The sequence below is a fragment of the Pagrus major genome, chromosome 1 (assembly GCF_040436345.1).
Source record: "Pagrus major chromosome 1, Pma_NU_1.0".
NCBI lineage: Eukaryota > Metazoa > Chordata > Actinopteri > Spariformes > Sparidae > Pagrus > Pagrus major.
Window position 1 is genome coordinate 7,802,902 of NC_133215.1, and position 23,698 is coordinate 7,826,599.

General features: G+C 41.6%; 2 protein-coding genes across 2 annotated transcripts in view; both read right to left on the bottom strand.

Moving 5' to 3' along the window:
* Nucleotides 1–1,436: 1,436 nt before the first annotated feature.
* LOC141005029 (beta-1,3-galactosyltransferase 2-like) lies at nucleotides 1,437–7,593 on the bottom strand. Its single transcript, XM_073476765.1, has 2 exons — nucleotides 7,493–7,593; nucleotides 1,437–2,547 (listed from the first exon to the last, which is right to left on the bottom strand). The coding sequence occupies exons 1-2, from the start codon at nucleotides 7,591–7,593 to the stop codon at nucleotides 1,437–1,439; spliced, it is 1,212 nt and encodes a 403-aa protein (XP_073332866.1).
* Nucleotides 7,594–11,282: 3,689 nt separating this feature from the next.
* The window catches only part of LOC140995449 (zinc finger protein GLIS2-like), a 31,988-nt gene continuing 19,572 nt past the window's right edge, over nucleotides 11,283–23,698 (bottom strand). Inside the window, exons 3-7 of the mRNA XM_073465451.1 lie at nucleotides 23,488–23,681; nucleotides 21,216–21,401; nucleotides 20,525–20,658; nucleotides 18,002–18,120; nucleotides 11,283–14,623 (exon numbers count right to left, since the gene is read on the bottom strand). Of these exons, the coding sequence (XP_073321552.1) occupies nucleotides 13,944–14,623; nucleotides 18,002–18,120; nucleotides 20,525–20,658; nucleotides 21,216–21,401; nucleotides 23,488–23,681 (1,313 nt within the window). The 3' untranslated portion in view covers nucleotides 11,283–13,943. The remainder of the gene's footprint in view (nucleotides 14,624–18,001; nucleotides 18,121–20,524; nucleotides 20,659–21,215; nucleotides 21,402–23,487; nucleotides 23,682–23,698) is intronic.

Here is a 23,698-nt window from a genome sequence, read left to right on the forward strand (position 1 = left end):
TGTAAAATGATCAGTATAATAAAAAAAAGCACAATGAAATGGCAAATATTGCCTTTGACACAGCCAACAGGAAAAAGGGAAATGACAGGCGTGGGCACACAGCAGAACACCTCATCTGACCTCACGACCTCGCGCACTCAGCTTAGATCCCTCGATCTCCTACGAATGATAAAACCACTCTCCAGAGAGTCGACTGGACAGAAGCCGGGGCTTTTTCTATGTGTCGATCTGTTGTCTTGAACGCAACCTGCTTCCCGGCACAGGCCTCTGGTTTCTGAAGCAGGATATGGTGTTTTAACACGTAAGAGGGATACTGGGAAAAGCTGGACATAACAAGGATCTGAATTATTTGACTCCCTGATATCGTATCGGCCCCAACAGTCCAGTATTAGTCAGGTTCTAACTTCGAGGGTTCCAGGACTTCACTTTGGGAACCTCGTGGATAGAAAACTCTGCTGTTCATGGCAAAATAATGACAGGAACGTAAGTAAGTGGATGTAAGTAAAGGATGTTACTGACGTCATGTACCTTACGTAGTCATTTTAACCCAAAGTATGATCTTTTCCTAACCCTAACCAAACCGTAAAGGCTTGACCTTAAAGCTGCTCTGAGCATTGTCAGTGTTTTAACTAACTTCCTGTCCGTTTTGCAGTCAGCGTTCCCCTCCCCCCGCTCCACGTCACCGCATGAACTTGCAGCATTAATCAGCAGACACAGCAGCAAACAGGAGGATCCTGCTCTCTGAGAGCTATAATACAGCTATTTAACACTTATTTTGATAAATAAGACATGTTGCTCAAAATAGTGTCAGTGGGGTATTCAATAGTTTGGCCTCTTTAATAGTAAAACATTTTTATATGTACATTCATCTTTAAAACAGACAGTAAAATAAGAACTGTTTAAGAACCCATATGGCTTATTTCCTATCAACCCTGCATTTGTTGTCATTAGATTCGAGTGCCTTTCCTGCACTGAATATGACTCATTGTTACCTTCACGCAGCATCCTGCAGTTACATTTACAAAAATCTGTGTCCATGCGTCCTAGTGCTCGAGGCATTAATGCCTGCCTTACATGTACAACCAAGATACAAACAATAAATAACCTTCTTGTCAAAGCATTTTCTCTACAGCTCCATTAGTGGTCAAAAGCTTCCCGGGGCACCTTTAATGACAGACATTAACATTTCCACCTTCACATGTCAAGATTAAAAAAGCATCACCTTCACAACATTTTTTGTTGGCAACACACGGAGTTTTAAATACACACAAATAAACCTCATCAAAATCCCCATTCTCATTTCTGAAATTAGGATGATATGGGAATTATATACCCGAACAAATAAAATAAGTTACCCTCCCCAAGTCCTTTCTCAGAACATCTGCAGTCATCATTGAGCACGTTTACATGCACACTGATTAAACTGCTGTGGTGTCCTAACAAGGAGCTCCAGGCTTCTTCAAGTCTGTCCAGTAATTCACCAACTCTTCTGAAGACCCAAGAATGTAGGTGATGATCTGGGAGTATTCACAGCGATCATATTTCCAGTTATAGGCCTTGAACTGAGTGGGATTTGGCGGTGGTGTGGGATCAAGTCCGAGCTTTTTCATGCACATCCCAATGTAAGCGTCCTCAATGTTGAAGGGTTTGATTGTTTTTGAGACCTCCACAAAACGCGCTGGAAGGTCATTGGAGAAGACATATCCCATGCCCAGACAGTAGGTCGGGTAAGTGGGGTCTGGGAACATCTCCTCAGGGACGTACCACTTGGAGTCCTTCGAACGCACGACCGGCCTATCCCACATTAGCATCCCCGTCAGATATTTCTCCTTGGGGATGTCCGGCTTCTGTAGCATGATCACCAGGTTGTTGATGTTCAGGAACATGTCCGAGTCAATCTTCATGGCGTATGCTGCCGTAGGGCAGCGCGTGGCCAGCCAGTCCATGATCACCATGGTTTTGATGGTCAGATTGATGTAAGTGTCCATGAAGTCACTCTGGATCAGGTCATGGTGCCGCAGATTTTCCTGTTTGAGCTTCTCCTGCAACTGCTCAACACCATCACCTCCAGGGAGGCCCAGCATGAACAGAGTAATCACCACCTCGCCCTGAACCAAGCTTCTGTTGGCCCATGTCTGCCGGATGGCATTTCGAGCTGCCAAGTTATGAGGTGCCACTGGAACCATCAGGACCAGGAAAGGGGTCCAGAGCTTGCACACGTCTGTGTTATCCATAATAAATTGGTAGTTGGGTGCATAGGCTTGGTGGTATTGAGTCCGTAGAGGTGGTCCAGCAGGACTTTCTGTGAGATTAAGGATATCCTTTAGTTTATCTCTGTGTTTTGGATGGACTCGATAAGCAGGTTTTGAATGGACCTCATTGGTCCTTAAAAAGCTCTGGTAGTGCTCATAGAACTGAGACCATGATGGAGAGCTGTCGAACAGCGTGTAACACAAGACAAGCACCAGACAGAGCAGGAGCAGGATCTGGAACCAGGACTGAAACAAAGACTTCTTCTGACGACACAACAGGTTCTCGACGAGTTGTCTACAAGGACAAGAAAGGTAAAGTTAAAACTGATGAAAACATATTGGGGGATGTAAACAGGAAGTATGATGTTGCATGAAAACTCATATTAATATCATATCATTTTGGTGCAGATAATATATAATAACATTTGTCAGATGGAAATGGAATGATCTTAATCTCAAAGGGTTAATTTACCCAAATTGCATGATAAGCAAAATTGAGATTATAATGCAGAAAAAGAAAGAAAGAAAGAATATTGGTTGATAAATCGATATTATTGGTATTGGCCCTCAAAAACGGCGCATCGGTCGTGCCCTCGCAAAAACAGTGCCCCTGTTGATAGTTTTGGAGTTTTATTGGGGTTTTTTTTTTGGTTTTATCTGCTGAAGTTTGGAGATTTGTGTCTCAAATGTTTTTTGTTGTGGTGCATAATTGAAAAAAGGGTGTATTTAAATATTGGATCATCCACAGAACACACCCAGGACAGTATTTTCATTACAACTGCTGTTAGTAGAAGCCATCCCATCCAACCGGATGACCAGGTTTTGAGCAGCCCAAACTTAATTAGATTCACCGTAGCATCGCAGTGAACTCTCAGAGATGGAGAACATCTGAGAGAAACTAAAGAAGAACATCTGTGAAGTTACAGAAGTAAGAAAATAAAGCTTACGTGAAGGATTAAGAGTCGAGTGTTTAAAAGTAAGGCATCTAAAAGCCCACTGATGTGAGTTAAAATAGCTTATGATGCTTATATTCACATGACAATATGAAACTGGACTTGTGATAGAAATCTTGTTTACATCTTTGTTGACCGAAAGTCAACAAAGGCAAATTACTAAATAGGAACCACTGGGCACAGGTCCAGGGTGCCAGAGCCAGAGCCTCTGTTTGCATTACTGAGAGAGCTCAGCAATGTCCTAATCTTATTGTTTTACTTTTGATCCTTTGATATTGAGCAAACAATATATAGATTTAATATTTATTCATACAGATAGACAGTGCATACTTCAGCTCCCCTAAACCCACATTAAAGCAAGTATAGCATTTTAATCGCTAGCGACGAGCTAATCCTTCAACATTCGGTTTAGTGGTTGAGTCAGACATAAATCATATGAATATGAGATAAGTATTAAGGTTAATTATTTAAGTAGGGATGCATATAATAATATATAATTGGCCTAATAATGGGAAATGTATATTATGGGCAGTTTATCTGCAATAATTTAATCATAGTCAATAAAAAGAGCTGATGACATAAAGCTTAAATGCTTTCATTGACTTAAAAAGCGCGGCAGCATCTACACACTGATGAACAAGGTGTTGGTATGAACCTTTAAAGTTGGTTTGTGACCTGTCAGTAGACTCAGGGATAAAGAAATAAGACGAGTGCAGCTGTGCTGATGCACCTGGTTAGGGCCACTCGTTTGCAGACTAGACAGTCAACCGTCGTTGCTTTTGTGGATGTTTTTTTTTACAGTTTCAGAGGAAAAAAAGTGAAACTATCTGTTCTCAGTATCAGCCATGAGAGGCAGTGCTTATCTGTGCTTTCAATGATATGCCACCAACACCAGCAGCTCCTGAGGCATGGTGTTTTTATTTCAAACAGAGGAAGGCCCGTGGTTGTGGTAAACACAGTGTGGTGGAGCTGAACAAGGGCTGTAATTGTTTTGCTTTCAGCAGACAGGAAACATTTCTCTCCAAAGTTTAACCAAATTAGGTCAGAATTATGAGGAGTTTTCAGTTTAAATAATCATGTACGGAATCTAAAAAGCTTAAAAGACTATTGCTTTACTCACATTTTTCAATTGTTGCTTCATTGCAAGTATTTAAATGTAGTTTAGACTAACTAAATGCTATTTACTGTGAGAACCAGCCACAGCAGTGTCGTCTGGTAATGATTTCTGTGTGTGTGTGTGTGTCATTGTGACGGAGCAGCTCTGTCTCTGACTGACTGCACATTTCCTGTCACCTCGCAGTTATCCCTCTCTCCCCTTAACCTTTTCCAGTGGCACCATTTGGTTGTTCTGCTGTTTGCTGTGCGAATGTATTCACACAAACATTATTTGACTGCATGGGTCATCTGGTCATCACCCATTCATAGATTTGACTGGCAAACAGAGGCGTATCAACTTCATTGTTAAATAAATACACACTGGGGAGAGGCTATCTGTTTAACGGGGGCCATCTTGGCCTAGTCTTGATCTTGTACAGTTTTTTTTCCCACCTTTTTGTAAATATTTGCACTGTTTGCACCTTGGGAAGCCGGTTTAATAAATGGACTGCGACAGTCATCGTGGCAAAACGTGTTCCCGGACACACCTACAGCGTCACAAAAGCAGTTATACAGTCTGTCTGACAGCACGTTTGCGTCACAACTGTACAAGATACAGTCAGGAGACTTTAGAGCTGCCAAGTTGAGATGTTAAATAAAGGCCGAGGCCAAAGATGGCGAGGTCTGAGCAAGGGGGCCCACGTTTGTTTTAATGCACTAACGAAACTTTTGCGTCGTTGAGATCAAAATTTTTTCAGATCAGTCTGATCCGACCCATCGGTAATGAGCACTGATGGAATAATAGTTGAATGACTTGGTGCTCGTGGGTCGTTGAGGTTGGTGTGATCCCACAGCAAGATGGTTTTAGTTTGCTGTAACAGAACGGGTATAGGTAGGCAGGTTGCGGTTTGGGCCAGATGGCACAAATGATGGCTGGCATGGAGGGATATGAGAATCAAGATCAGATGTGAGATGCTGCGGTTTCTCCCTCGGGCTGCTCCAGCTAAAATTCTGTGTGTCTGTGTATTTTGCGTGTTAAATGCAGATGATTCATTTCCCCATGGGGATCAATAAAGTCTAATTGTGTTATAACTATTGCGAGAGCTGAAAACAAATCTCTCAGCTCATTTCTACACTGTAAGTAAATGGGAGCAAATGACACACATACAGACACAGACCGTGCATGTAAATATGTGGTAAATACTGTACATACCAAGACCCCAGGATAAGCGCCAGGCTTTGAAGTGGATTTGACATAGTGGCCAAACCGTGTAATTACAGCGCGGCGAGACGCACGCTGGGCCTATAAGCTTAGGATGTTATTATCACGATGTGATCAGTTTGGTCCGATAACATGCTGAAAGTATAGAAGAACTGCTTTGTTAAATCATTTTATCCCCACTTAAGTTAGCGGACAGCTAACCAGGAAGTTAGCCGCTCAGCCAGTGGAAGTCTCCCAGTGTGCATTCCTGACAGTGCTGAAGCTATCAACGCTATTTAACAACCAGGAAGTCGCACTTTTTTGGCTTCATGTGCCACTCAGCAGCCTCCATTTTATTTAACAGGGCTCTGCCTCTGACGCTGTATCCAGATATCCCTTCATAGATCCATGATAAATACACACTGTACGTACGGGACATGATTTACACACATTAGTGTACACACTACTGCATACATACACCAAAAAACACAAAACACACATATTGACACACACAGACACACTCTCATGTCCAATTTTAAGAGTAAAAGCCCAAGATGGTCACCTTATCATAATAGAAAAGTCAATATGAGCCAGGCTTGTCAAGATAAAAGCCCTGAATGGTCCCTAAAACCTTTCCTTTCAAACTAAAAACCTCAAAGAGTGACTTTATTTCCGTAGGAGGCTAGGGATGATCCTTGCTTTTCAAATAAAAGCCTTACACGGTAACTGAACCTCATTTGGGACAATAATGTAGGAACCACCGGCTGACATTGTGCTTAAGTGGTGCCAACGACTTAACACATGCATGACCAAACTGACCAAAGTTCAGAGGAAAGACAAAAGGAAAGCAAAACATGGGAGGGGACAACGGGGTAAATCCAGACAGTGGGTTAAATGAGTCATCCCCTGTATCTAGGTAACCTTAAACAGGATGTATACTCATATTACTCAATTCATGTTGGACTGAAACACATGGTGAAAGTGGTAACCAAACCAGAGCCGAAAAAATTCACAATGTTTCTGAAGTTTTCAATCTTGTATCTTAAATAAAATAGATGTGTTTTGGACTTCATTACATGTTAATTTAAGTCAGTTTAAGCTACAAAACAAGGTCATAAACTTTTATAAGTGTGTATTTGAGCCACTGAGCTAAACAGTGTTGTCAAAATGGGGGTTATGGGGTAAAATGTGCCAGTGATGTTGAGTGTGTCACTGTTACAAGGTCACGTTAGTGTCAGATCACATTATGTTGATGTAATAATGCACAACACACACACGACTGTTGTACACGCAAGCACATTTAGACACACACTCACTCTTCCACACACACAGATTACAGCATGTATAGCAGGCCGACACAACGTTCAAAATGATCTCAAAACTGTTTGATTTGTATGTAAGTAAGTTTAACGGTGGCTGTTTACCCCCGGAGAGCTCAATTTACTCCCACCTTGGGGGGCAAGCTGTGCCATAGGACTACTTTTTTTTTAATTTATTGTAACTTTTTTAGTTTCCGTGGGCACACAACAACCTGAAGTGTATATAGTAACTATTATTTAAACAAATACACCTTATTTTAGTAAAATCAACATATGTAAAAAAGTGGGTCATCTTAACCTGTTGTCCCCTACACAGCTCTGATGGCATTTTACTACTACTACTACTAATAATAATAATAATATAGCCTATCTTTGTGTGACTATACTGTAAAATGGGACAACTTATCACAGGCAGACAGGCGGAGGGTGTTTATAGCTCTCCACAGGTCTCCAAGTGAAGCCGACGCGCGCCTCTGTGCGCACCTGATGGCTCAACTTGAGAGCCAGTTATCTGTCTGATGTGCTGCTCTACACTACATGTTTGATTTAGTAAAACAAAAACAAAAAAAGGAGGGGGAGTGAAGTGAATTTGAGCGCTTACCTTTTCGCCACACTCCCACCTGAGCCGCTCTCCTCCATGCCTGCCGCGAGCCTTCCTTCCTGCTTCTCTACCTATTCCGACCCAACACGGGCACTGACCGCACCGCTGCAGCTATGAAGACGAGCTTGTTGAGCTCGTTGAGCCCGTTGAGCCCGCTGACAAACTTCCACATAACACTGACTTCACTAATAAGCTGCGAGACAGTAATGACAGAGAGAGAGAGAGAGAGGAGGAGAGAGGGAGGGGAGGAGAGAGGGAGGGAGAGGGAGAGGATTTTTATTTATTTCTTGTATCAGTCAACATTTATTTGATCTATAAATGATTTAATGATTACATTTCCCTACTATAACATGGTTATAGACTGCTGTATATAATTGTGTTATTGTAATTCTGTAATTTATTTGATAACTTTGAATAATTCCTTCTACTATTGTCTTGATTTTACGAATTTTACTTTTGCTTTAATTTTATTGTAATCTCATTTTTACTTAACGCTTTGGCAACACTGTCTCTGTTACAGTCATGCCAATAAAGCATATTGAATTGAATTGAATTGAGAGGAGAGGAGAGAGAGAGGAGAGAGAGAGGGGGTGAGGGAGAGAGAGAGAGAGAGAGAGAGAGGAGAGAGAGGGAGAAGAGAAAGAGAGGGGAGGGCGGGAGTCTGTCAAAGTTTCACACCTTGGGTCAACTTTGCAGATTTGTCCTGTGTGGGAGTGTTTCCACGTATTCACCTGGTTTTACACACACACACACACACACACACACACACAAACACACACCCATAGGGGGACTATGACGGTGACAAGAATCCTGGTGTGGAGTTTTCCCCAAATTAAAAGCAGCTCATCCCTTCCACCACCACTTAGCTGTAATCTGAAAATTTATTGCATGGAGTCGTCATGCGGTCGCTTTCTTCGATTGTGTGTGTGTGTGTGTGTGTGAGAGACAGGGAGGAGGAGGAGGAGGAGGAGGAGGAGGAGGAAGGGGCTTCACCGCAGTGACTGAGCAGAAGGGAGGAGGCACATTCCTGTTGATGTTCAGGCTGGAAACACCACACTGTTATTTTCTTCTATCTTTTAAGAAGGAGTGATTAGTGCAAAATCGTTGTTTCATAACCATGTGGCCGCCCTCTCAGCTGTGTGAAAGTCACACAATAGGCCCCGATTGTACTGTAGATGAATGCACATGTTATTGCTGCCAGGGTCAGTGTTAATGAATCTGTCATCAAAATATTCGGTGGTTCTCAAAGTGTGGTCCTTGAGGGGTTTCCAGTGGGTTCCCAGCAAAAATGTGATTCATTATTTTCAACCCAGTCACCAGAACGAATGTTGGCCAAGTACGTTTTTTGCAAAACCACAGCTACGTTAAAACTTTATGTCGTAACTGTCCTCTTGTTTGTCCTTTGTCACAACTCTGTTCTCATTCCCTGTTTGAGTTTCAGCACAGAACCACTTGGTTCGGGTCAGGAAGACATGGTTTGGCTTAAAAATGCCTGTTTTGGTCGCCACAGTATGGATGGGGACGGTCCGACTTCCTGTGAAATACGACGCTTTTGGTTGCTGCACAAATCGCTGGAAATGTCCGCGGCACTCCTTTGAAAACACTGCTGGAGATGTCTCCACGGCAAAACCAGTTTCGTCGGCTGAAAAATGGCTGGAAATGTCTCCAGGCGTCGTCGAACTGCCTTGGGTTATTACAGTGGATTGTCATAAGAGGGTTCTTGACACGAACAAGTTTGACAACCGCTGATCCAGACTGTCAAACTGTGACGTTGCAAAATCTTTGTGACAGGCCACTTATTCACTTACTGCGAAGAGAATCTGACCAAATGACTGATGAGGCGTTCGCTGACTGACAAGTAGAAATTTCATTTGTTTCAACAAAACTACGACCATATTGTCAGTGTCTGGACGTCAAAGGCTACAGGAATGAGCTTTGTAGCTACATTATGTAACTTTTTTACCTTAAAATAACAGTTTTAAAGTCATGTTGATGGTACAGTGTCTCTTATACTGTACACGAGCTGTCTCTGTTAGCCGCGTGCTAACACCTTTATTTTTTTCATCCGTTTGTAATCCAAGTTTCCTGGTTTTGTTCTTTTCTTTTCTTATATTGTTATTTAAGGGTCCAAGTAGATGTTTGAGTCTCATTCCCAGCTTGTATAATACAGACGCTTCTGGTATTGTAGGTCGGGTCGGCCACCGTCATCCCAAAGCGTCACTATTTGACTTACCCACTTTTCTTTCTTCTAGTGATGAGAGATTTAAAGGTACCACATGGAGACTTTTTAAAGAGAGGGTCCCCGTTTCGTTCAGGAATTTAGGAAAACAAAACTTTGTTTTATATACAAAGAAGTCAACAGTGTGCCTTTTAACTTATCACACATACTTCATGTACCTCATTGTATGAGCTCAAAGTATTTAAAAACACAATTTTAAAACTTTAAGCTGCATTTTACTTCCATTTCATACCTTCACTCCTTCATTTATGTCCGCCAGGTAAAGGTCAGCAAAAACAAAATCCCACAAGTGATTAGTTCTCACTCTCTTCATCTAACCACAAAATAATAAACACATAATAAAAACATTAAACCTGACAGATCAGCCATTAATCGATCACAAAGTCCCTGTGATAAACTGCCCTTTTATTGCAGGCGACTGTGGTTTACCATTTAAACCCTCTCACCCACTAGAGAAGTAGATACAGCTGTCAGTTTTATATGATTCTGTTGGATTTTTTATTTTTTCATAACACCAAGGAAGATATTACTCATAGGGATATAAAAATAAATGATTAACTCTTCAGCTGCTCCACCCTCAGATCTATTTTTTTATTCAGGGGCAGATACTTTATCTGTGCCCTTCGACCTCCACGACGGCAGAGGCTTGAGTATATTTCCCCAAAATGTCAAGCTAATGATTTTTTTAAAAAACTACCTGAAACTGTAGAAATAAAATCTATAATCTAGAATATGAAGAAATGGAGAGAAACTTGAATTACAGACAGAAAAATGGTAAATGCTTGTCAGATCTCGAGGAGAGAAGATCTCCTGTGACGACTGAAGCTTTACGATAGTTACTTTACCTTTACTGAGTCATAATACAACTCAAACCCATCGGGAACCCATCTGTTTTCTCGCCATTTATATTTTCAGAAGATTTTCTTTTTACTTTTCCATTTTCTCGTTTTATTTTCATTGTTGCTTGTTTTTAAAATTCACTCAAATTAAATAAAAAGTTGTCTACCTGAGTAGAAAACCACGTATAAGTAGTTATTATTAGAAATGATCTTATCTCTAAGTCAACACTCGACTTAACACGAGTGATTTCAGGTGACTCACGTGTTCGGTCCTGTGTTGCACCTCGTATTAGCTTTATAAACTGTGTGATAGGAATTATTGATTAAAAGGTTTGAGGGATAATTTTTTTATAGACTTTGCATCAGTTAATATTTTGTAGGTGTTGTTTTTGTGTGTTTTGAATGATTGTTTGTCCTTTTCGCTCTTTTGTTTATTACATCTATTTGCATTGAACTTATATCCAATAAACATTTGAAGAAAAAAGTGTGATTAATTCATTTCCAGACCATTTATTTTTAATATCAGCCCCCGTTCTGTCTCTCTGCCACGCCTCCATCACTTTCGTGGCGACACATAGGTGAAAAACCTTCGATCTCCTACATCATGGCTGTGATCAGTTTAAGCTGATTTGAGATACGAGGATGAACCTGCTTAAAAAAAGGATTTTTATGCTCATCATCTTTTTATGAATCCACCGAAAGCACACTGTTGAAAAAAGACCTTCAGACTCCAGAACACAACAGGAGAGACCCATTTTTTTTCAGTTGTTTGTGTTTATTGACATAGAGTCATTGTCATAGTCATCAACACTGGTGACGTCCTTGGAAAGTGTTGCGGTGGCCCCGATGTACAAATCACATCTGTTGTCAAGTTATTCAATTTCAGTTTTCCTAAAATGTAATGAAAAGTAGGCTACATTTATACACTTTACATTTGTGTAAATATTTTTCCTATATTGTGTGATATATTTCAGCTGAAACACAAGGCACTTGGACACGTTTTGAAAATACTGATGAGGATAAATCGATGTGCAAACAAGAATACAAGAAAAATCAACACAGATACTGGCCTCATGTGGCCATTGTCAAACATTCACCCTTAAAAAACACTTGCGACAGTTTGTTTGGCTTCTTCTTATGTACCTTTTCATGTTGTAACATTCATCTGAAGCCAATGTGTACTCATTGTTGCCTAATACACACCTTTGTCGACCTTGTTCCAGGAAGAACGTTGTCCTTATCGATCCAATGCCACGTTGAGAGGCAGCGCTGATCCTGTCCAGATCATTGTCGGGGGAACGAGTGAATAGAAGAGCAAATAGCTGAGATAAAATGCAAGCGAGGGAGTTACGTTAAACCTACATTCAGTTGCGTCAACAGAGTTTCTTTCTTTCTTTCTCCTTGCGACTTGAAAGAAATCACAGGGTCAAACGGGGTAGCTCTGTGTGGATTATAGCCTCTTGTCACACATCGTAGTGTTGTTAATGTCCCGGACTAAGTCGAGGTCTCTCTGTGTTAACAAACTACAGATCAGCTGAGAGCTACGCTGAGATCACTTTACTACAGCAGATGATGTGTGGCATTTAACCTCCGGAGGTTCACTTTTCTGCTTATTAAAGGTCCCATATTGTGGAATTATTGAGCAGGTCCAGATGTTATATACATATGTCTAAACGCTCAGTCTATAAAGAAATGCACGCAGCCCGTATTCAGAAACTGCCTTTAAACGAGTCATCAGGAACTTCCTTAAAGTTGTGAACTATACACCCATGGCCCCGAGCCACGGCCATGGTTGCAAAACACCAGCAGAGTTGGCGTAGACACACGGTGGGTGGTGCCTGCTCCTGCTCAGGCCGCTCTCTGGGAGGGTGAATAGAGGTGATGCAGCGATGGACAGCATGTGAACATCTTGTACTAGACATCTTGATGAACCTGAAAATATAATATGGGACCTTTAAGTATGCTGTGGGCTTGAGAATGAAGCAGGTAAGGGGTTTTGCTCGGTGCACATGACAACTTATGTACGACTGTGAGTCAGACATCCAACGGTTTGACTCCAAATCACCTTAAATCCATTTTCTGACCAGACGACTGCATAAAATTTCCTTAAACACGTGAATATCTTGTAAACAGTTGATTTAAAATAACACCAACTGTCTGTTTTTGGGAGTTGGTGTCCAAATGAAAATTTAACCCCTTACTTGCACAAACTCTCAACCTTGCCTGAGAGGAAAAACACTGAAGATGGATCTTAATTCAGTCTACACTGCGTATTCCTAAATGTTACATTAAGTTTTGTTGTGTATGGATTATATGTTATTGCTCCCCATATTCCTGCCTCTCCCCTTATTCATTCATGAGTAAAAAAACGGGTCTGTAGAAGCAGTCGATGGGGGTTGTCGAACATAAAAACTACAAAGTGGTTAGTGTTCCTGCTCTTTTCATGACCTGGTTTAGTAAATCTAATACAGGTGATTGTCTGCTGCAAAATGTTTTTTTTGACCATAAACAAGGAGGAAGAATCGAGGGATATCAAAGGGTCAGCTCACTCAAATCCCATCAGGCCATGCAGATAGATGTGGTTTTGTGTCCAACCGTAGGTCAACACTGCAAGCAGCTTATTACGATGTTTATTATCAGGTGGCGACCTCGAGTGGCTGTCGTAATTATTAAGGCAGCAGTGGAGGAAGTCAGGTGAAGTAGTATAAAAGTCTGCAGATAGTGAAAAGGAAGGGTGGTCGGTTGGGTACGTTTCGTAATCCAAATCACGATGTTTCTCTAAACCTAACCAAGTAGTTTTAGTGCCTAGTCCTAACCAAAGTGCGAGCATACGACGAACATCCTGTGCGTCTGTCACTTGTACACTGCGGCGGCCATGTTTTTTTGGGAAAGGTGATATCTATAATTTTGGAGTCGCTGGCAATTGACCTATTCAGTTGTTTAGGTGTGAGAATGTGTTATTTGTGTCCATGGTTTTGAGATATCCACCTTGAAAAACATCCTCCACCTCCTTGATTTATATGTAATTTGATAAGTCTCATAACACTGCGACAGGACTAAGAGTCCAAAGTTGTGTCAAAACGTCAGCTGATAAAAACTGATCTGCATGGCAAGACATCTCTTGGGCTGAGCTTGTTTTCTTTGAAATTTGTGTGAATTGGCCCTTTAATGTTTTAGCAACCCAACACCCAAAGGTAGGTTAGGCTTTGTTCAGACTTCTGAGTCTTTCAGTCTGTCTTCAGGTGCTTCTGGAATGACTGAAGTGTTTTCTTTATGGCTCTGCAGGCGACCGTTGATCCCTCACATGCACACACACACACACACACACACACACTCATCGTAATCCTGCATGTATGACTGTGAGCACACACACAGACATACATTCATGCAAACATGAAAAACACACACACGCTCCCTAGTTTTATGCGATGCTGAGTGCACATTCTAGCTGACAATAGCTGGTTTGAGGAGGAGTGCCCTCGGTGGAACAACCACCCAGGACAACGGGTCGCTCCGTCTGGGCCCGACCCCTGCGGACAGGTTCAGCACTTCCCCCTCCTCTCCCTCGTCCTCTTCCTCCTCTCCTTCCGTCTCCTTGCCCACCATCTGTCCCAGACCTCTCAGAGCTCCCAGCCCTAACATCGACGCGGCTGAAAGTCCAAAGTGTAACAGAGGAGAGTCTGCGAGGCCGAGCGGCCCCAACCTGCCGCCTCCTCCTCCACCCACGGAGAAGAGTGGTGCCCCGTGGTGGCCCAGGGCTCTGGCGTGGCAAAAAGCAGAGAGAGGCAAAGAGGTCCCAAGGCCTCCGAGAAGAGCCGCAGCAGCCCCGGGGATGATGATGTGGGCCCCGCCTACAGGTGGCAGTTCGGCGGTGCTCTGGTGCCCGGGGAGGCCCAGACCTGTCCCCAGCCTGCTCGGAGCGCCTTGCTCCTGGGCAACAAAGTGCCCATGCGCCTTGATGTGCTTGCGTAGCGAGCTGGGATCTGTGTAGCGCTTCAGGCAGCCTGCCATCTTGCAGTAGTAAGGCTTGTCAACGTAGTGGGTGCGGGTGTGTTTGAAGCGGTCGCTAGAGTTGGAGTAACGTTTGCTGCAGCCTTCATAAGGGCAGATGTAGGGTTTTTCTCCTGGAGGAGGTGGAAGAGAGAGATAAGAACAAAAAAAACAAGAGTCAGAGGGACAGGAGAATGAGTACAGTACTCGATTACAGTAAAAAATACAAAGAAAGCCAGAGAAAGCAGGTGTAAACAAGTTTCACTGCAGTACATGATATGTGATTTTATTATTTATAACCTATTGCCATTGTGGCCAAGCTCTTTGATGAGGATAAAATAAATCTTGCTAACTCGTCACCAACCACACCATTTGTTCCTGGAGACAGGTATCGTAGTGGGAATTACTGCAGATGGGGTTTTACTGAGAGCTCATGTGATAATGTAGTAATCACTACTAAGTAGTCGTGGATTGTTACGTCTCTGCCGGTGTGATCCCAGCACAACAGGGTCTCTAGTCTAACTTGTCAATTTCTGGGGTGAACCTTTAAAATGACGAAATGAATAGTTCCTGAAAATGGATCCTGCGTCACTGCTTTCTAAAAACTTCAAGGTATCACATTTTCCACAGACGATATGACACAACTGCCGTCAGAGGCGATGTAGTTCTCCTCAGGATGAGACGTGTAAAAGCTCGATGTGTGAGCTCGCACTTTACTGAAAAACATAAGAAAATACTGCAGTAGCACGAGATGGCTAAGCTAAGCTAACAATCTACAATTCCACGACAGCAAGGCAAACTCTGTACCAAGTTTTTTTTACCCTTAAATACTGCACATTTCACATATTAAATATTGGGACCCAAACAAGAAAAAACTGCAATAAAAAGCATCACTACTAAGTGACACTAGAAAACAAGATTACATTCAGACGATCACTGATGAAGATCAGTTTCACTACCCACGTATAAGATCCTGTCTGAGAGAAAGAGAGGGCGATGGACAGGAATTTCAAGTAAGAGAATGAGGATTTCAAACCGAGGTCTCTGGAAAATGTGCAAACAGAAAATCCACAGTCACAAGGCACAATTTCCACAAGACCGACTCATCGGGTAGTACATGGTCGACCTGAAGGTCAGGGTTTGAAAACACTCCCACTCACCATGAAACAACATGTACGGTGTAAATACTGCTGAATTCTTAAAAACCTGTTCTTTGTCCTTTCTGTTCTTTGTTTCTTTGGTTCCTGATGTCTGTCTGCTGTTTTTGTGAGAACGGCCCACCTCACCGCCTCTTTGTTTCGGTGTAAATCACTGGTGTCTGGTGAAAGACTGAAAGTAGGGCTGTCACGCTATGACGGTATTGACAATAATCTTGATATTAAAAAAATGAAATGGTGATATCGTGGTAATCACACACACGTGATGACATCGCATGAATAATCCAGCACAGATGTTCGGCCTTGTGGATCTGTTTTTTTATTTATCAGTTCATCAGGTTGCCTTTTTCATTATTTATTAAGTGTACCTATTCTTTTTGTACACATTTATGGTTATAGACTCTCTTTCGACTCCTCACTGTTTTTTCATGATATCACGATGACAGTGTTACTGGGAATTCGTTTGGCCCCATGGTGACAATCTGTTATTGTCCCAGCCCTGATTGAAAGGTAGATAAAGTGATTTAAAAGTGTTTTCTTAAGATAATCTTTTGGCGTGTGCCTTTATTTGAGAGTGAGATTAGAGATACAAACAGTAAAAATCAGTGTTTCCCAGAAGCCCAAGATGACGTCGGCAGATGTCTTGTTTTGTCCGCAAGCCAAAGATATTCAGTTTACTAAAATATTCACATTTAAGAAGCTGGAATCAGAATTTTGACTTTTTCTTTTTCTTACAAAATGACTCAACCCACTTGATTGCTTATCAAAACAGCTGGCGATTAATTTATTGGTTGACAACCAATCATTGCAGCTGTATTTGCTGACAAACACTCACAGAAACAAACGAATGTAGAATAAATAAGTCCGTTTTCATGGTATATATATTTATATAACTCATCAAATCTGTAAGAAGAAATGCAATCATATTTTTTAACCCAAAAAACATCAGAGCAACTCTCGTGTTTATAACATCATGTCAGGGGTTTAAGTTTAAGTCGATAGGTTGAAGCAATCTTTTACTTTGGAATGAATTTTATTTAAGAAAATGTGTATTTAATATGTTATTTAAAAGACCATTTACAGTGTCATTTCGCTGTTGCACTAAGCTCTTATATCAGGCACAAAGTTAAGGAATTGGTAAAGAAAAAAATGGAAATGTCAGAGGGTCATAGTCATAACGATTTATCTTCTGGGGACCCTGAACGTCCAAATTTTCATTACACTCCATCCAATAATTACTGAGAGAGTTCAGTAAAAAAAACAAAAAGCTCAACCTCATTGTGAAGTAAATTTCAGGGGATCAACTAAAGTCTGTAAGATTCATCACCCGGGCACCGTGAATGTCTGTGTTAAATTTCACTGCAATCTATCCAGTAGTCGTTGAGATAGTTCAGTCTGGATCCACTGAACAGCAGATACACCGACGTCACCATCCCGAGCGCGGCTGAAAAAGCAGCTGCTCGCTCGTCGACTGTCAACATGTACAAACTGGCAAATTCCTGTGACACATGCAGTCGCCCCAGCACAACAACATCTCCAGATATGCAACAGCAGCTCATTTCCAGATAACCAGATTAAGAAAAACTGATGATTAGTGTAAAAAGCTGATGTGGAGAGAGGAAACTGTGAACTGACCCCGGCAGCACCGGAGGGAATTAAAGACAAAACAGTTTATGAAGGCTATCAAGAAAAGACACTTCAGGAAACGGTGGGAGAGTGATGCATTTCTGTTCTCAGACAACGTTATGTAATGAGAGTGGCTCCAATTAAAGGGGCAGTCCACCAACTTTACAGGTCAGCCGCTCGGGGATATCTCTCTCTCATTGGTTGTTGTGAAAGTACTGACGTAATCACAAATCACGGTCGTCCAGATTTTGAATCCGAGATAATCAAACACATTTGATATTTATCGGGGCGGCCCCGATGAGCCTGGATCAGTTCTGGAGGTTTTTAAGACTGGATCTGTAAACCCCTCACGTTAACAGATAATCTGGGCCGACCTTCGGGATCGACCGAGCTCTCTCTCCTCCCAGATTTCTCCTCTGATTGTCGGGAGGGACGAATCCTGGTTAAATCAGCTCAACACTCCTCTAGTCTGAGTCCAACCTTGGCAGTGAAAAAACCCAAAGTGCACATCAAATAATATTTTCCCAAAGATGGTTTCTGTTACATCACGCTGCTGCATGTTGAAGTGTTCGTTTTCCTGATACATTTGGTTTTAATTAGTTATTTGACGCTATAAAAAGGTTGTGTGATGTCTGATCGACTCTCCTGACTCCTCATATGGGACAACCCACTTCAAATCCCTGACACGTCATCGGCTGCCTGACCGCATTTTTTCTTCTTTGAACTCACCTGTGTGTGAGCGGGTGTGTATCTTCAGGTTCTCCAGACGCGAGAAGCTCTTGTTACAGGTGGGACAATGGTGTGGTTTCTCATTGGTGTGTGTGCGGATATGAATCAGCATTTTGTACCTATGAAACATGAAACACAGAAAGAAAATGTGTTTATAGAACACACACACACACACACAAACACACAATACATTGCTTTCGAGATGTCCAGTCTTTTTCTGAGGATGTGGCTGCTGATATTTGAGCTGCACGCACCCAACGCCTGACAACAGATATGCAGTTACATTAGGTGTGGTTTCAACTCTCTCTTGTTTGTACAGTTTGCAGTGTCGTTCAGCTAATGTTCCTCTTTGCTGCTAGAATTTCCTGTTCTGCGTTTGTTCTCGACCTGACTCACGCTCAAGCATTCTAGACAACTGTTTGACCACATTTTACATCTGTGTCTTGGTTTGTGATCCTTGAAAGCTCTCGAATAAAAATCCTGATTGTTGTGGAACCAATTTAAAGTTGATAAAGATACAGATAATTAGTACTTCGCTTGTTAGATATTCAAAAGTAGCACCAAAAATACGGGAGGCAGCATTTCAACTAGTAAAAGCAACAACTGCTGCTCACTCCACTCTATACGTTAGATATCTTATGATTAGCTGAGTTAGCATGGGAGCTAGCGGCCCTACTAGCTGACTTGAGTCGGCCACGGATCACAAAGACGGAGGCCGGTTTGATGATAGAGGAAACGGGATTATTTGGACCACACCAGAGTTGATTGTGGAAAGACAAGAAGAAGTTTAATTTGTTTATGTCGAGTTTGAACGAAGTGTTTATTACGATGACTTAACAAGGAAATTAAGCTCATCTTAGTTTGGTAAAAGACAGAAATTTAAATTCAGACAGTCTACAGTTGTAAATTTTTTTTTACTTATTAGAGTGTTGCACTGACCTAATTACGGGAGCTATCAGACTATCACCTCTTGCAGCCCTAAGTGGTATTCTTGACAGGACAGGCTTGGGCTAGCTCGTTAGCATGCTAACTTCAGCAGACATCTCTGCCACATACAGTAGTACTCAGACGTCCCATTCTGCTGATAATGTTACTTCATTTTCTGAACGTTATAAAGGTCCTACTTGTAAGGAAAGTTGATTTTTGAGTCTCATTCCCAACTTGTCAAATACCGATGCTGTGGGATGGCGGCCAACCCGACCTACAATCCCAGAGCGTCAGGGTTTAAGGAGTTGGGAATGAGACCCAAAAATACAGCTTCTTTCTTACGAATTGGACCTTTAAATTAAAATTCTGATCATATTTTACACACTGCACCTTTAAACCTGACTGATCGGTTGGTGGGTTTAAGCTCATGCAGTGCAGCCAATCATTGTTCAACACCAGCAAACTTTATTTTAAATGTGAGTAAATGTGATATTTTTACAATATTTCAACAAACATCGAGAAAAAGCAGATACAGAATATATAAACCTTAATATCACTTAATATACGGCGCAAAGTAGATGTCAGGCGGTGGTGAAATTAATCATTATAAGTTAACTGACCTTACATTAATGAATGACAATTGTAGTCTTCAGTACACTCTGTATTGTTTATACAGTAATAAAATAATCTGGTCTCAGCCTCTTAAATATGAGGCTGTAATTGTTTATCACTGTGACTTATAAGGCCTTTGTGTGTTTTTGACTATTTGCCTAGCAACAACACTTGGTGGCCCAACCTCAGACTATAGTTGACCTATAGGTTATCAGTGACCAGGAACCAGGAACCTGTTCCTGTTTCCTGTCCAGGTGCACGACTGAAGAGGTGTTGAGCTACAGCTGCTACAGGACGTCAACTCCGGAAAACAAAAAGCTCACTGTGCAAAAATCAGCATCTTCTTTTAAATCGCTCCTCAATTAATAATTATCTGAGCTTCATGTGTTTGTGTATGAGTTAACTTATCTCACATTGTGTGCATATTTAAATGTGTACATGAAATGTATCTTTTTTTCCCTTGTAGAGCTCTCAGTGGTCTCCAGTGAGTGCTATGTAAACAACACTATTACATAATATTACATATATTATCATCTATTATATCGTAGCAGTAGTATTTAGTTGTAGTATTATTATATTACTGGTATTATTAGTATTATTATTATTACATGAGTAATTTCCAGACATCATTTTGGGTGCTGATGGTCGATATCCTCCTGTTTATGACATTTTTTTAAAATTAAAACATAAAACAGTTAATCAAACAACAAATAAACAATAACTAATTGATAATAATCGTTAGTAATACTTAATACTGCAAACTACAGCTTGAAAAAATAAAAAAATAACATTCAAAAATCATGGATTTTAACTCAATATTGTTAATTTGTGTTCAACAGCAACACAAGCCAGTCACGAGGTTTAAGATTTATGTGCACAGTGGGAGAGATTAGTGACGCTAGTCCAAACTACATGTTTGTATTAAGATATGTCGGTTTGCAGTTTTTAGTGTGATGTGGTTCGGTGCAAACAGTGTGAACACACCTGGCGTTGAAGCCTCTCCCGTTGCGAGCGCAGCCCTCCCACTGGCAGCAGTACCCGGAGTCCTTGTCGGGCTTCACGTGGAAGTCGTTGATGTGATCCACCAAGTCCTGCAGCGAGTCGAACAGCAGGTGGCACTGGAGGACAGAGGAGAGAGGAGTGATACATACCGGCTGCAAACATGATGTAGTTTTATGTTGTTTTATGTGGCTTCATCTTTGTTTTGTATTTAAAGGTTTCCACTCAATAATGACTTGAAGTCACTGACTTTTACTTAAAACACAAAGGCTGCACAAGTGTCTTGACCTGAATGAATGCATAGAAACATAAAAACGTTTACATATTATCTTATAACACTTTAAATGAAGGCCTTGATCAATGTTACAATAACCTTTATGTTCACCTGTGTCATATTTGCAACTAATAATTCATAGTTAAGTCTTTAAAATCTCAGTGATAATTTTTGGTAAGTTTTCAGCACCACCTAATGGTCAAAGTCATAGTTGCAATATTCTTCTTCCAGTATAAAATCAGTGCATCTGATTGGCTTGTTTATGACTGATGAGGGCTGCACTCATCTCAGACTATTCATTGTATTCTGTGTGAGATGACTGTGAAGTGAATGTGATGCAGCCTGCAGCATTTTGCATCATTTGCTGAACTGCTCCTGAAATCTGTGTGTGTCTATATTTACCTTCATCCAACGGCAGGCCAGCTGACCATCCAATGAGGGCTCTGGTGAAACTTGCTTCTCTCTGTTCTGACTAATGAACATGGACGAGGGGAAGCTGTACGCCCTCGGTGGACTTCCGATCGGCAGGTAGAACGGATAACCCTGTGGCGAAGCTCTGCCTTCCACACCTCGATGACGAGCTGGTTCCTGCGAAAGGGTGAAGACGAAGAGAGGCGCGTCAACCGAGGAGGACAACCTCAAACTCGTGAGTCAGAGGCAGAGACGTTGGGTATTTGTGAATGCACCAGAGGGAGTGGGCCTAGTGTTCGACCCTGTGGTGCCTCACCTTTGACCTTACTGAAAAGAAAAATGATCTAACAGGAGCATGTGATAGTCTTGAAATATTACTGGATTATCACGCTTGTTAGAGCTTTACGATCTTTTTAACATTGTCAGATTTGTTGTCTAGGTGCACTGCTTGGGTAAATGCCACTGTTTTATATATTTTTGTAAAAACCGGAGGATAAATCCAAGGTGTTTTTCACAGATTGTTGGCATTTCTGCATGTTTACAATTGGAGTGGAAACTCACACTGCTCAGCTAAGTGAGTTATAATGGATAAAAAAAGCTGCTGCTAACACTTTCAAAGACATCTTCGAGGCATGTCTGGGGGATATAATGAGCGCTTCTCACGGTTCACTTTAATGTGTTTGACAGTTTAAAATTGGTACTTTCTGAGCTGAAAGATGAATCCGGGCCAAAAGAGAGGGGATTTGATGCTCTAACAAAGAAGCTGTGTGTTTCATGTTTTACCACTCGAGCACGGCTAGAATTTGATTTAGACCGAGTCACTGGACGGCTGTGTGCTGTGTGCAGACACTGCACCGACAAATTAGATTGACTCCCAGGATCCCAATTCAATTCAGTCCTGTTGAAGAAGAGCGGAGCGCATTCAGACACAATCAAGTGGCTGGCTGGAGAGAAGACTGTGGTTATAGACGAGATGAACTGCTGACGCACAGAGCAAAGTCCACCTTTATGTGACAGAAAGGTTTGATTCCTATCAAAGTTAAAGCACCTATAATCTTATCAAATAACAATATGTAAACAGTCTGACGATGTGAAAAGTATCGCTCATAATGAAGCTACAAAGAATAGAACGGTGGCATACTCCAAGTTGATTAGCATTTATAACGTTATTAACTCAAAAAGCCTCAGACAGATGTGTGTCCTCCCTGTTTCCAGTCTTGATGCTAAGCTAACAGGCTGCTGGCCGTAGCGTCTCATTACAGAATGAGAGTGGTATCGATCTTACAGCAAAGAAGCATATTTCCCAAAATGTCGAACTATTCCTTTAACCTGCAGCGACAGTTGTCATTTATGGAGGACTCAAACTGCCAAAATAAGAAAAATAAACAAACAAATAAATAAATAAGTGGTTCGATCAAAAATAATGGTGAAAATAAATGTCGGCATTAATGTGACATGGATTGATAATTCTGTTTTAATTTGACTCTGTATTTATTCAACACTTAATTAACTTTTTTGCATTATTCTCTTTGCATTTATATTTATAAGTATATATTTTGCTTTCTATCTGTTATTCTTACACTTTTGTTTAATGCAAAGCTGTCTTACAATGTTTTACTCATATGGGGCCTGATTATGATTTCATACATTTTCATTCCTGGATATCGACACCGGCTGTGTTGTGAGAATTATTTGTCTTTTCTTTTTTCTCACTCCATCACTGCACAGTGTTCATGTTGCACCTGTCAGCCTGACCACATCCATATCTGCTGTTTCAGTGCTTGAAATCATAAAACCAGGTCCTGTTTCACCATATTTGCATCATACGTGCTGTGATTTGCAACATGAGCTCATTTCCTCTCCCACGAATTGTTTCACTAATCAAAACAAACACTTAACTTATGTGAGCAATGCCAGAGCCCCGTAGGACTCTTTATTTGTGAGCGACAATCATTTATGAGACTTGACCTCGCCAGCATTTGCTATCAGTGTGTAACAGTGCTTACAAAATCACAGAAGTGGAACGGATAAGGTTTCTTTCTAATCACATCTCCAAACCAGATATGGAGATTGTGAGGCTCTCTGAGTGCTCCACATCCTCAATGAAGCCACACTGTGCATCAAATTCAATATTTGAAATCAAATCTAAAAATCCACTTTAAAATGAAAAAATGGGACTGTGTGGTCGTGACTATCGGATCTGATGTTTCCCTCGTATACGACCGTTAGTGTCGTCTCTCCGTGCGAAAACACCTGGACTCACCCGTGAGAAGAGGTGTGGCTGAGGGCTCCTGCTGCTGTGAGGGGACTCCATGGGAGAGGAAGGGGAGAGGGAGGAGGGGGAGGAGGGAGACGGGGAGAGGGAGGAGGCGTGGCGGGACGAGGGTGACAGGCTGAGGTCCATGGCTGGAGGGCTGAAGCAGGACCCGGGTCGTTCTTGAGAGGGGGACCGGGAATCTAGAGTGGAGATCACA